General features: G+C 42.4%; 1 protein-coding gene across 1 annotated transcript; it reads left to right on the top strand.

The window, feature by feature from the left end:
- The first annotated feature begins 7,011 nt into the window (after window positions 1–7,011).
- On the top strand, window positions 7,012–13,418 carry LOC124473863 (indoleamine 2,3-dioxygenase 2-like). Its single transcript, XM_047029564.1, has 10 exons — window positions 7,012–7,172; window positions 8,909–9,004; window positions 9,116–9,235; window positions 9,401–9,519; window positions 9,660–9,674; window positions 9,779–9,878; window positions 9,994–10,111; window positions 10,706–10,757; window positions 10,859–11,007; window positions 11,125–13,418. Exons 1-10 carry the CDS (start codon window positions 7,089–7,091, stop codon window positions 11,475–11,477), a joined length of 1,206 nt encoding a protein of 401 aa, XP_046885520.1. The 5' UTR covers window positions 7,012–7,088; the 3' UTR covers window positions 11,478–13,418.

Here is a 13,418-nt window from a genome sequence, read left to right as displayed (position 1 = left end):
AGGGAATTTACTGTTCTTTTGTAGCCTATCTGCTTGATGACTTGGTAAGTGGTCTGGAAATTCATCCGAGCACCATGACTTTCAGTCCCCCACTCTGCTCTTTGCTCTGGTCTCTGTTGGATGTGGAAAGCCGCTGGGAGATTAGTGGCTCTGGTTATGAATGTTTTTTTTTGTACTTGCACAACAACCAAAACAAAGCCCCTGATGGAAGATGGTCAACTGGACATCAAGCAAAACATGCAGCAACTAATATAAGACATCATGTAAGTCATCAAAACACATGCATTAAAGATTTACGCCATTTATATTTGTTACTGTAATATGAAGTTGTGTATATTTGGTACAGTTATAACCTTAAATTGACTTCTGCAGGCTATTCCTCTATTCCTATTGATGTGGCCTTGATTCAGGCGTTTGACAAAGCGGTTCAGAGATGGGGCTAAGCCCCTGACCTGATGAAATCCCTGAGAAATCCCCATCATCTATCTCAGACAGAGGGCAACGCAGGCTATATGAAGCAGCCTGCTAAGGCGAATCATCATCCATTTCAATGTTTTGACTATTTAATTACACGCACACACACGCACACATACACACACACACATTGTGTAAAGTTATTATTGTGGGGATTCAGAATTCAGTTCCCCCCTCCAAAAAAAAAAACCTGCATTCCCTAACTTCTTAACCTAACCCTAACATGAACCCAACCTAAACTCTAATATTAACTTTACCCCCAAAACCTAACCTAAACCCACACCTAAGCATTGCCCTGTCTCCGAACCCTAACCAATATTAAACAAAGCCACACACACGGTTTAGGTTAAAACTCTAAAACTCCCTTATGCACCGTTGCTTGCTGCAATTACATTTACAGTACATTTAGTCATTTAGCAGACGCTTTTATCCAAAGCGACTTACAAGAGAGAGCTTTACAAAAAGGGCATAGGTCAATGATCATAACCAACAAGCCCCCAAAACATTGCCAACATGTGATACATACATTGTGAAAAGCAAATAAGTGCCAATGGGTGGAACCAGAAGAGCATGTAGTTAAACACATTTCAATTGAACAACATGATCCTCGAAAGTACTATAGTGTACCTGGAGGAAAGCAAGCAACAATAGTAATATAATTCGCAGCGAGTACAAGCAGTTACTGTAAATCAGTTACAACTAACCAACAAGTGCAGCTAGTCCCTTAATAAACTAAGATCTGATCCAACAAATCTTTGTAAAGTACCGTTGTACTCCCGGAACAAGTGCGTCTTTAGCCTTTTCTTGAAGGTGGAGAGACAGTCGGTATCTCTGATGGAGGTGGGGAGATTATTCCACCATTGGGGGGCCAGACAGGGGAAGAGCTTGGGAGTGGGCACTCTTGAGAGGTGGAACCACCAGACGGTTGTTTGAAGAAGACCGTAGGTGGCGGGGGGGAGGGGGGGTAAGGGTGGACAAGAGACTGGATGTAGTCTGGTGCAGTCCCGTTTACCGCTTGGAAGGTCAGCACCAGGATCTTGAATCTGATGCCGGCCGTGATGGGTAGCCAGTGGAGGGAGATGAAGAGGGGGGTAACATGGGAGCATTGTAATAAGCAAGGATATGTTGATGGCTTTCGTGTCTGACCCTGTCCACTGAAGAGAGCTTGGCAGGGTGCTTGTTGCACTACTCAATCTAGTGGACTGAATGGACCCTGACGTGTCACTTCCCACAGGCTCGTGCTGTGCTGATCCCATAGTCTTCGACCACAGCACTAAACTCATCTGGCATCTCTCTATACCCACTGGGATGAAAGGCAGGATGGGCTGCAGGGGCCTGCACATTTAGAGTCTAGCAGACACCAAATAGGAAGTGGAGTAAAGTTAGCTAGGGCAGCACTGTACTGTAGCTAACAGTAACTCTCAGTGATGGACAGTTTTTACGAGGCACCAAGACTTATATGATCGGTACTTCCCAGACATGCCTGACAAAGTCATGGAGCTGTGGACCTCTACGTTTCATGTGCTGTCAACTGTCATAATGTTAAAGGGTGCCAAGGCACAAGTTCATGGGAGCGGTTGGGAGTGGGAAGGACAGCCCACGCAATGTAATACTAGCTGTAACACTAGAATAATAATTGCAAAGAGATATGTTCAGGGTGGTGGGAAAAACTGCTTAGATCTATGGATCGTGAGTTTACAGTAAAAAAAAGATTTGCAGATGAAAATGATGCTGTGCAACATCATTTTGTCATGGTGTACCTGACTCAAGAAACATGTAGAATACCTGACAAGTTCAAGTAATGGCTGATTGGTAATGATGTGTACTCGATAACACATTGATACACGTGTGAACAGGAAAACCCAGTGAAAATGTATTGGTGGAAACATTGTAAACACATTTGCAGACACGTTTTGACGCAGAAGAGCTTCAACACGTGGCTAGGATTCTTATAATTATCACCTTTATTTTTGTCATGAACAGCAGTTCATGACAAATCTGCATTAAATGTGTCCCAGCAGAGAATGAAAAACATTCAGATCAGAGGGAAGTTTGAATTCCTCTCAAACACATCAGTGTTGTTAAAGTACTGTGGAGACCAAATTCTTTTTTAAACCACTCACCTCCTCACATGAAAGGCTGCTGGTTGGCAGCATGATCGCTGGACAGGAACAAAATTTGTCATGCACTCTTGTGGTGCACATTGTGTACGCAGTGTAAATATATGTGTGTCTGAGTGGCTTTGTGTGGGTATGTGTGCGTTCATATATTTGTGCATGGTGGTGTGCACATTTGTGTGTGTGTGTGTGTGTGTGTGGTGTGTGTGTGTACATGTGTGTGTGACATGCAGTCTGAGAACGGTGGTGGTGTGCTGTGATAGTTCCAGTTGGCTTCCTCCTGCCTCCACAGCTCTCCCAGTCTAAACAGGAACATGAGAGAGGATCATCTTTCGCACTCTCCTGTGGAAGTACTCCAGACAGGCAACAAAAAAAAACACCACACACCGTTATCAAGCAAACCAGCAAAGGATGAGAGGCAGCAGTTAAAACAGGAGCTCACCACACGTCTGAATTCTGATCAGGAAAAGGGATTTTGATCTCCATACTGGCACGATTTGTAACTTCCTCCAGTATGATTTAGGTTGGAGGTACAGCACAGTTTCCAATACTACTGTTGAAGTAAGGCCTTTCCTTTGCTGACAGATTGTTGCCTTCTCTGACATCAGTTATTACATTTTTTTTTCTCTCCTAATGTTTTCCTCCTCACTGGGAGGGAGGCATTAATGAGAGTTCCCACTCTGCCAAATTAAGAAAAGATCAAATCAACAAAGCATATCAATGACACTGTATGGGCCATGTTTGGGTTGAGGGGGATGTCAAAGTTGTGTGGGCAAACTGGACTAATTCTCTGAAGCTAAGGGGCAGATTTAGAGGTAGGATGAGAGTGATAATCATTAGCAAACGCCCACAGCTCCCCTTAAACATGCTCGGTGGTGGGCAGGTAGTTTCTCTTCAGAGGAATGATGAACCTTCTCTCTTCGCCCTTCCCCCGTTAATGAAGCAGATTAGCCCGAGATAGGTTTAAGAGTGGGTTACTGTGTTCATCTAAAATATTCGGGCCAAAAACCTTAAGCAGAGTGAGTCCTTGTCAGATGTAAAGCCAAATATATATTTGTGTTGCTTGTTTGAACTTTGAACCACGTGTATATTTAGGTTTCGATCATCCTTAAATGACGCTCACACCAGAAAATAGCTTTCATTCTACCTTTAAACTACTGTATCTGCATTTTACATACTGACATACTGTCATTGCATACTATGTAATATTTGTACACTAACTTTGCTTGCTTTGACACCAAAAATGTATTTGAGCATTGCCTTTAAGTTTCTTATAAAAAAATATTACATAGATGAAGAAGAATAATCTCAGCTTCAGTCGTCATTGTGATAAACAGAACTATTACTTGCCAAAACTAGGACCAGCACCTCCTCTGTGCAGTTCATCTAGCTATTTGCTGTAGACATATATCTGTATTGATCCCACGTGCCTGACTGTCTATGAACAAGATAAGAATTTTGAAAAAAACATTAATTTCGGCCTCTCATATTGGTGGATTTGTCCACATCCTTGAGTGATAAAGACATATAGTGGTGCTCAATGGTGTATTTAGCAATATTTCATGACACTGTTTACCATTCATTCTGTAGAATTGGTCAACAATTATAGTATAGGAGTGCAATGCATAATCAGTACTGTATCTTCTAATTCTGGACTAGCTGACCTCAGCTGTGTTCAATGTGCATGAAATCCAAGTATTTTGGTGTGTTAAGCCACAAATCTATAATGTAAAGGGCTTTGAGAACGGCACAGCAGAATAAACACTGGAAAAGCCCAGGGAATAACGTTGCAGAGCTCTCTCTACCTCTCTCTCTCTCTCTCTCTCTCTCTCTCTCTCTCTCCCTCACTCTCTCTCTCTCTCTCCCTCATCACCTCTCTCCTCTGTCTCTCTTTCTCTTTCTCCCTTCTCTCTCTCTCTCTGCTTTCTTTCTCTCTCTCTTTCTCCTTTTATGTCTCTCTCTCTCTTTGTATTTTTCTCTCTGCCTCTCTTCCCATCTGATAGAAAACCAACCTTGGGCACTATTGTGGATGTGGCTGAGATAATTGGTTAGCAAGGTGCCCCTTTCTGTCTATTTGATGTTCCCTGTCCAAAAACTTGACAGGTGAGGAAACTCTTATGGCTGATCTCAACTCATCATCCTATGCACTCTACAGTACATGCAGCACAGACACGTTACAGTAACTATGTTTTGTGTATGTGGGCGACATTGTTATTTTTAATGAACATATTACTATCAAACTCTTACATTGTGCTTGAATGTCCATGGCTCAAAATAAGAAAGATTGTACTAAACAAAAGCCTGGTGATGGCACTGTTTATTTGGTTGAACATAATTCAATCTATAATCTCTGCAGATTGGGAAATTGTGATTGAAAGAATGGACTCCTAGGGAAAAAGGCATGCATGATACATCTATCAAATAACCCATACAACTATTGAGAGAAGCAATACAAGGGTCAGTGCTCCCTTGTACCATGTGTCCAGTATTCGGTGATTCCTGTAGTTACATGGAGAACAGGGAGAGTGTGCACTAGTAAAAGTAACTCAGCAAAGATAAGCCTGGGGCAGAGGTTGATAAATCAGCATGAAGACACACACTGACATCTTTATTTAGGACCGGGATTACAGTAGGTCATGCTTGTCACTGACTGGATGTGCAGCGGGTGGGTTACCAGGAGAAGAGTCAGAGGACCAATCACAAGGCTGCGGTGACATGGAAGCTCTAACCTAATGAACTGCACGGCTGAGACTTGTCATTGATGCATTACTGAGCTTTCTCATACCTCCCTCCACGTTCTAGCCCCTCTCCTCTACTGTCCGCTTATCCCCACACATCATGTGGTTTGTCAGAGCACGGCTGTCTGTGTCAGACGTGTCAGAGTAATTATGGAGTCCAACAATGCATGTAATGACATAGTGTTTTCTCTACATTCACTGCTTGGCCCGGGGTACTTAACATGGGAAAGGCACATGCTTAAGGTCCCACTGACATTTTATGTTAAAGTCTTGACGCCCCTGCTATGACACTCTCAACTAATCATAACAAAAGACTAATTTCACATTCGTTTCACACCCTTTTATGTCCAACTAACACAATCGTTTGCACAGGAATTCCCTACTCTGACCTTGACATACAGGCAACAGACACATGTCAAAAAATTGCCACCCCATCAGATAAGTTGTTTGCCACGTTGGTGCCACTTATAAAGATTTGACAGGACAAGCGCTACAGTAGCTTTTAGTAAAGCTTGCAAGTCAATTATTATACAATGATCTGTGAGGACAGTTTGAATTTTTTAAAGCACTTAAGCCAGGGTGTTGTAATACTTTGTTCAGTCTTGCCAACTTAGTGCTCAGTCAAATACACATTTTAATCACTGTTAATTCTGTAGGAGAAGTTATACCAAAGTGATACCACAGTTGACACAACTAACATGTTTTTATTTCCAGGATCCTAGTCTTGTGGGAACTCATCATGCCCACATGACTCGTCTTCTGCCTCAACCTAGTTACTACAGAAGTCAAATGTCGCGCAATCTCTGATGGGGTTTTGAAACCTTTCAAGAGGATGATGTATTACAAAGGGAAAGCACATTGACATGCATTGCAAGTATCATTGCTGTTTGCCTCTCAGAGGCATGGTCATTATTTTGGTCAGATTTTCATACAAGGAACTCCTAATCATGAAAATCCCAGTTTTTGTTGCACATGATTTTAATGTGCAAATGAAATACAGGAACTTTATTCTTTTCCTATGGCCACCTGTGACTTCAACATGCTACAGAAGGGCCTCAACAAAGTTACCCAGTCTCTGAGAGGGATTATGGAAAAACTAATGCACAGTACTGTATGTATCAATCACACCACAGTACCACCAAAACTTTACTAACACACACACACACACACAAACAAACAAACAAACTGCTGGAGAATTGACCCTGTGATTATAACTGTTTTGCTGCTTTGCATTAGGTCAGTGATAAGTAGATGTTTGATCAGAATGGTGTGACATAGGTCAGTCCTGTTGACCCTTGTCACAAACTAAAAACCAGCACTCTGCTGTCTGTTTTTTGAAACACCATTGTTTGTTGCTTTAGCTTTGCAGAATCATCAGATGAGTGTCTCTGTGAGACTCAAAGTGATATAGTAATGACACAAGCCTTTAGGGCACATATGGCCGGTGAGCTCACTCTATCTTTGCAACTTTCTACAATCGTTTGTTATTGTCTGACATTCCGAACTCTTGGTCGCTGGGGTTACTTGGTAGCTTGGTAGTATTCCAAACCAACGGGAAACCAACCTAAATGGGTTTTTGACAATAAGAGAAGTGACAACAAAGGGGATGTCTGTGTTAGGAGAAAAAAAAACAGTAACAAGAAAGCAAAAGCAAAAGTCTCACATCCAGCCGAGCAGTCAGCTACAAGTCCTCCCATCTCCTACTCAGCAAAGCCAGAGAGTAACACACTGTCTGGTGGGTTCCATCAGAGGAGAGTACATGGAGCACACCTGTACAGATCACATTGACCTGGACTCCTTCCATGTATCTGAAGAGTATGGATTTCTTCTGGAAAAACCAGCGGTAAAACATGCCTTCTAAGATCTGTCTTCAGGCACATAGATACCTGGGTGCTACTCTTCATTTAGCGTAAATGCTAAATGTACTGTATGTAGCCTCTGATTTAAAAGGCAAAGAAAACAACAGAAGTGAAGCTCTTAGTAATGTAATACGGGCATGTAACCCAGGATCTCACAGTTTTTTTTTTTCGCTTTGGTACTATTTTCACAAGTATGTGGTAAAATCTCACAACTGTTAGTACAAAACTCAAAGCAGATCATCAAAAAGTCAATGTCATCACATGTTCAATTGGCAAAGTACAATCACTTTTTCACCACAGCTATTCAGTGTGTCATCAAAGAAATACCTTTCACATGAAGTAATTGTCTTTCACAATGCAATGCTCATGATACTTTTGACATGCTTCTCATCTAATTTGCCTAAATACATTTGACCAACACTTAATCCAACTGATTTTACAGTAATCACGGAACCGTTTGTTAACCCTTTATATTTTCATTTCAGCAATTAACAGTATATCGATTTTGAGAACTAAAGAAATAAAATGTGTTTTTGTACGAACATCTAAATTACTGTAACCACACATGATGAATACTCGTTATTGCTACTTGATTTCAAATTGGGGTAACCACAATTGGTCAGTAGATATACGTACTGTAAAAGTGGGGGCGTAAACATTGGCAATTTGTTTAAACATGCAGCCTGATAGACAGCAGGGAATAGGAAGAGCTTGTGGACAAGAGATCCGTCAGAGAGGTGGGCATGGGCACCAACAGAGAAGTCAGAGATGTGGGCATGGGCTCCAACAGGGAGGTCAGAGAGGTGGGCATGGGCACCAACAGAGAGGTCAGAGAGGTCGGCATGGGCTCTAACAGAAAGGTCAGAGAGGTGGACATGGGCTCCAACAGAGAGGTGGGCATGGGCTCCAACAGAGAGGTCAGAGAGGTGGGCATGGGCACCAACAGAGAGGTGGGCATGGGCACCAACAGAGAGGTCAGAGAGGTGGGCATGGGGCCTCTAAATGTTATCTTTTGTTCTCATTCAGTTACATAAGTAATAGAAAGTATAGATTATGTTACGATTATATCTGTAAAATAGTATAAAAGCTAATTTGGCCAAATGATTGTAGACAATGTCTTCATTGATCTTTCACTTGATTAGACATAGGATGGATATTTGGGAAATTATAGATTATGTAAATGTGAGTGATGTGTGCGTTGCCTAATGTGAAACTGTGTAATCTGTCTTTTACATAGTACTGCAGCATATTAATTTCAGCACTACTAAGGTTGATTTGAAACATGTATCTTGCATTGTTTGCTGTTGGATGAACTGATTGTTAAAGGTACTAAACTGAAAGAAGATCATACTGTTGTTCTTCGGTGATTAAACCAAATGTTCCCATTACATATTACAATAATTTTGTGTTTGAAACAACGATTATGTGGACTGAAAGCATTCCATCAGGTTTTGAAAGAATGACTAGCTGCGTTACAAGTGTGATCAGTTTGGATCTTTGTACTAAGAGTTTTGAAAATGTACACCTTACTTGTGAAATTATTACCAAAGAGAATAAAAAAAACTGTATTTGTCCACACTGTAGTTGTGACATAGCTGTGTGTGAAGAGAGGAGGCTGGTGCTTCTAAGAGTTTGATTCAACGCTTTCTGTATTCACTACTCTCTCATGAGCACGATAGGCATCCAGTGTTTGAGTAACTCTGACCTATGCTTCATTCAGACTGACCTGCCAGAATACTACGATGTTTGGATTGACTTGGCCAGCAACCTCACACACCTCATCCACACACATCAGCTGAGAGACCTGGTCCATAAAGTGAGATGCTGTACTTTTTTGTAACACCATTAAGACTATAAAGTGGGATTCTGCCAGAACTTCATAAAAATACGTGGAAAAAATAACACACTGTTCCACCTTTGCCAACAGATGGCCAATCTGAGTCCTCACCACTTGAGAGGCCATCGACAGCTCAGGCTGGCTCACCTGGCACTGGGCTTCATCGTCATGGGTTACGTCTGGCAGGAGGGGGAACACCTGCCAGCGCAGGTGAGAATTACTTTCTGCTCTCTACCAGCCATCTCCCAGAGTCCTACCAGTGTAAATCGACTCACTTCACTAACAAAGGGTAACTTATCTTGTTTAAAGGGGCCCTGGAAATGGAGCATTAACGCTGATTGAGTGTGTGTTTAATTTTATGACTCTGATTAACAGGTGCTGCCCAAAGCTCTGGCCCTTCCCTTCTGGCTGGTGTCACAGAGACTCGGCCTCCCTCCCATTCTTACGTACGCTGATTCAGTTCTTGCCAACTGGAAACTCAGAGACTCTACAGGGTGAGTTTGACCTCGCACCTCGCAAGTTTTTGTGCAATATATCCCAATATCTATTTGCACAATCTTGAAAGAGGACAACGTATTACTGTGAAGGGGAGGCACATCGACATGCACTAACAGCATTTTTGTTTGCCTTTCAGAGGCATGGACATAGGGTGAGGGTTTTTTTCTTTGGTCTGATTTTATAATACCCGAATTTCCCCGATCATGGGACTCCCTGTTTTGTTTCGTGTGATTTTCATGTGCAAATCAAATACAGGAACTTGGACTTGGTGTTTTCCTTTCCTGGGGGTGAGAGCTGCAGAGGGTTCTTCCTGGTTTCATTGTTGGTGGAGAAGGCTGGAAGCTCAGGGATACAGGCAAGTCTCATGAACGCCCCTGTAGCTTTCTTTGGCTGATTTCCTCCTCGCTGTCTGTCAGTCCAGTCGTTCCTCTGTCCTATTTCGAGCTCTAAAGCTCTCGAACTCTCCACAGGGAGCACTGGAGGTGATGAAAGCTAGGGCCACCTGCGACCTCATCATGCTACAGAAGGGCCTTCACAAAGTGGCCCAGTCTCTGAGGGAGATGATGAAAATGCTCAAACTTATGCATAGTATGTCTCAATCACACCACCACCACACCACACAATATTAACACGTTTTTACCCCGCCCCTCCACACACACACACACACTGTTTAGTGATCAGATAAAACACTGTGATATAAGGTCATTTTAAGATATAAGATAATGCATTTTGATGTTTGACCAGAATGGTGTGACTAGGAATGGTATGACTGTTTTGACCCTTGTCACATTGTGCAGTTCTCATGGGAAAATACATGTATTTGAAGAAGTGCTACAGTTTGAAAAAATAATTGGTTTAAAATGTCCAGAGTTGTAGACTTTGAGATGTGGTTAGAAATGGTGGACTTGGTTGCGTGCCCAGACTTCCATAAATAACCCAAAATTTGCATTGTGCCATGTGTTCTTAGAAAACGAATAGTTTGTTGCTTGATCTTTGCAGAATTATCAGATGTGTGAATCAAATCTACGTGAATCAAAGTGATGTAGCAATGACATAATTCAAAAAAATCACACTTACCAACTGACACTTGTACTGTACACAAACCACGCATGGTTTCCTTTCAATGCTCTATCATTTCATTTCAGTAAACTGGGATGCAATTAGCATATTTCATCTTTTCAGGGCATGTTGATCCCGTCTCATTCCATGGAACTTTGAGAATTTTTTTCTCTGGGTAAGAACCAAGCACAAAAGGCAGCTATGAATATAGCATCCACTGTACAGTATGACTGCGGTGTTCCCTGTGGTGACCATGTGATCTCTTGTCCTATCCAGGTGGAGAGATAATCCCATGTTACCGGACGGTCTTCACTACGAGGGGATCTGTGATGAACCCATCCAGCTGTCTGGAGGAAGTGCTGCCCAGAGTTCCTCCATCCAGTGCTTTGATGCACTACTGGGCGTTCGTCATGAAGACCAAGCAAGTATGACCCCACCCTGAACCTTTCTACATGTCGTCTGTGATCCCATCCATATCCACAAACTCTGCACGTGACTAACATCTAGTCAGACAATGTCTTTCCTCTCCTCTCTATGTGTAGATGCTTTCCTCAAGCGCATGAGAGACTACATGCCTCTGGCCCATCGCCGGCTCATAGAGACACTGTCCAAGCACCCTTCCCTGCGCGACTCCATCCTCTCCGGCTCCAGCCCCTCCCTCTGCCATGCCTATGACGCCTGTGTGCTGGCGCTGGTGGAGCTGAGGAGCTACCACATCTGTATGGTGGCCCGCTTCATCACAGTCCCCGGGAGCCAGGCCCGGGCATCCCACTGTCCTCTCAGAGGGATATGCAAGGCGTTGGATAATACTGGCACCGGCGGATCCAAACCCATAGGTTTCCTGAAGAGTGTCCGCGATGCCACTCGCAGGATGCTCATCTCGGACCATATGTAACCAGATATCCGAAATGGCTATATTCTTCTAAATCAATTTTCATTTCAATTCTCACACTACACTGTACATGTGTATGCTTGGTCCATGAATCTGAGGACATTGGGCCATCATTTCCTTCCTTGCTCATGTGAGACTCTGTCCTAGAGTTGATTTTTTGGAAATACTAACTTTAATCACAGGAATCTGTGTGTGTGTCTGTGTGGCTTGATTATCTTGAGAACCGGGCATTGAATGAAGTTGGTCATCGTCCGGTGTAGTGCTTAGGACCCAAGGACGTGCAGTGCCGCATGAATGAAATGTAGTCTGACATGGGAAATGAACAAGAGAAAGTACCTTCTGTCAGTTTAAACTAAAATAACTAGCAACCAGTCACATACTGAAATATGTACCTCTTGTACCTTTTGTACCTCACTGCTCTTGTGAAATAATTTGCTAACCATGCTTGGATCAATTTAATCAATGGGATCCTATCAACCGTTAAAACCAAGGAAATGGTTTAAAGTCACAAGTCAAGGCTTGATAGATTGCCACACTATCGTTTTTAAGACTGAAAAGAAAACTCTAATGAGCTCAATGTAGCTTGCTTACTGACACTGGATAGAAAACCATTGCAGCCTGGCGAAATTGTTGCCTAAAGTGCCTAGCTAGATGAACTAGTTAGTAATCTACATCTAGTCAGCTACATCGTTGATGCAATTTGATTGTATACACCATGACAACACCTGTATATTGCTCGGATTGTTTATAAAACTAAACTAAAACAAACCAATTTTGAAACAACAAAATCCCTCAAATCCATGATTGATGAGGGAGAAACAAGATTTCAGCAGAGAGAGGGCCCATTACAATCCATTTGTTTTTGGTAATTCATTTTAGATAAGTAATGTAGATATTATGGGACAAGCCTAACATGGAAAAACTCAACAAAACAAAAGTATGATGAGTTACGGTTTGTGAAAAGCCTCAAAAGGAAGAACATTCAAATCTCCACCTAACAGCCCTAACTCTACCAAAAACACGTTTATTTCAGTATACAGCTGGTACACTTGTTCCAACACTGAAGCTATGTTGGCCTGTATCGGATGCATGTCAGAGAGCTGAACCAGATGTACTCCTAACATTAACTGTGCTCTTTTTCCCCCCCATATATTTTACCCAGTGAAGGTCAGACATGAAACAACTCAGGTGTCCCAATACATATTGCCTTGAGCACTACTTCTGACTGCAGTATATGTCCTCAGAGACCTGAACTGTTGGCCCTACCCCTCTGACTTCACCCGCTTTACCATGGTAACTGCTGTTTATAGCTCAGAGCATAGACCCCTTTGAACCAGCATTGAGAAATGATACAACAGTGACATTAAGAAAGTCATAGACAGAAGGAAGGATAAAGGGAAGGGAGAAGTGAGATATGGAGTGATGGAATGATGTCAGAGGGAAGCAAAAAGGGAGGAAAATGTATGTGTCGGAATGACTAAAAAGGCAACTACAGACAGATGGAAAGAGAGGTGTAGGAGGGGAGATTGCTCCTCTGGTTTGAGGGGGAGCAAGCTGAGAGCCTTTGGGTAGCAGGTGTTGAGCTGGAGATGACCCAATCATAAGTCACCCGAGTGGTGCCCCTGCCAGCCATCGAACCAGTCACAAGTAAGGGAGAAAACAAACAGTTTTGTAGGCAGCAGTTTGCACTGTAGGAGAGTGCAGCTGAGACCTGGTCACAGACAGATTATCTGCTGATAAGGCAGAGAGCAGCATGTACTACTGAGTAAATATGGTATGATTAGCTGTTGTTGTAAAATTATGTATTATACCTGATTTGAATGAAGACTATCAAACTTATACAAAGTCCTCTGTATGCAGGACATTAGGGTAATGTATGTGAAAGAAATACAGACACAAATTTTCAATTGAGAATGCTTTACTTGTGAAGTAAAAATGGTACAA

The sequence above is a fragment of the Hypomesus transpacificus genome, chromosome 11 (assembly GCF_021917145.1).
Source record: "Hypomesus transpacificus isolate Combined female chromosome 11, fHypTra1, whole genome shotgun sequence".
In the NCBI taxonomy this organism is placed as follows: domain Eukaryota; kingdom Metazoa; phylum Chordata; class Actinopteri; order Osmeriformes; family Osmeridae; genus Hypomesus; species Hypomesus transpacificus.
The sequence above is the reverse complement of the archived record's forward strand: the minus strand, read 5'-3'. Positions and strand labels throughout refer to the sequence as shown.

Coding starts and splice junctions, on each gene's coding strand:
- LOC124473863 (XM_047029564.1), top strand. CDS start 7,089: ATGGAGCACACCTGTACAGATCACATTGACCTGGACTCCTTCCATGTA. Junction 9,879..9,993: donor CTGGAAGCTCAGGGATACAG/GCAAGTCTCATG, acceptor AACTCTCCACAG/GGAGCACTGGAGGTGATGAA. Junction 11,008..11,124: donor TCGTCATGAAGACCAAGCAA/GTATGACCCCAC, acceptor CTCTATGTGTAG/ATGCTTTCCTCAAGCGCATG.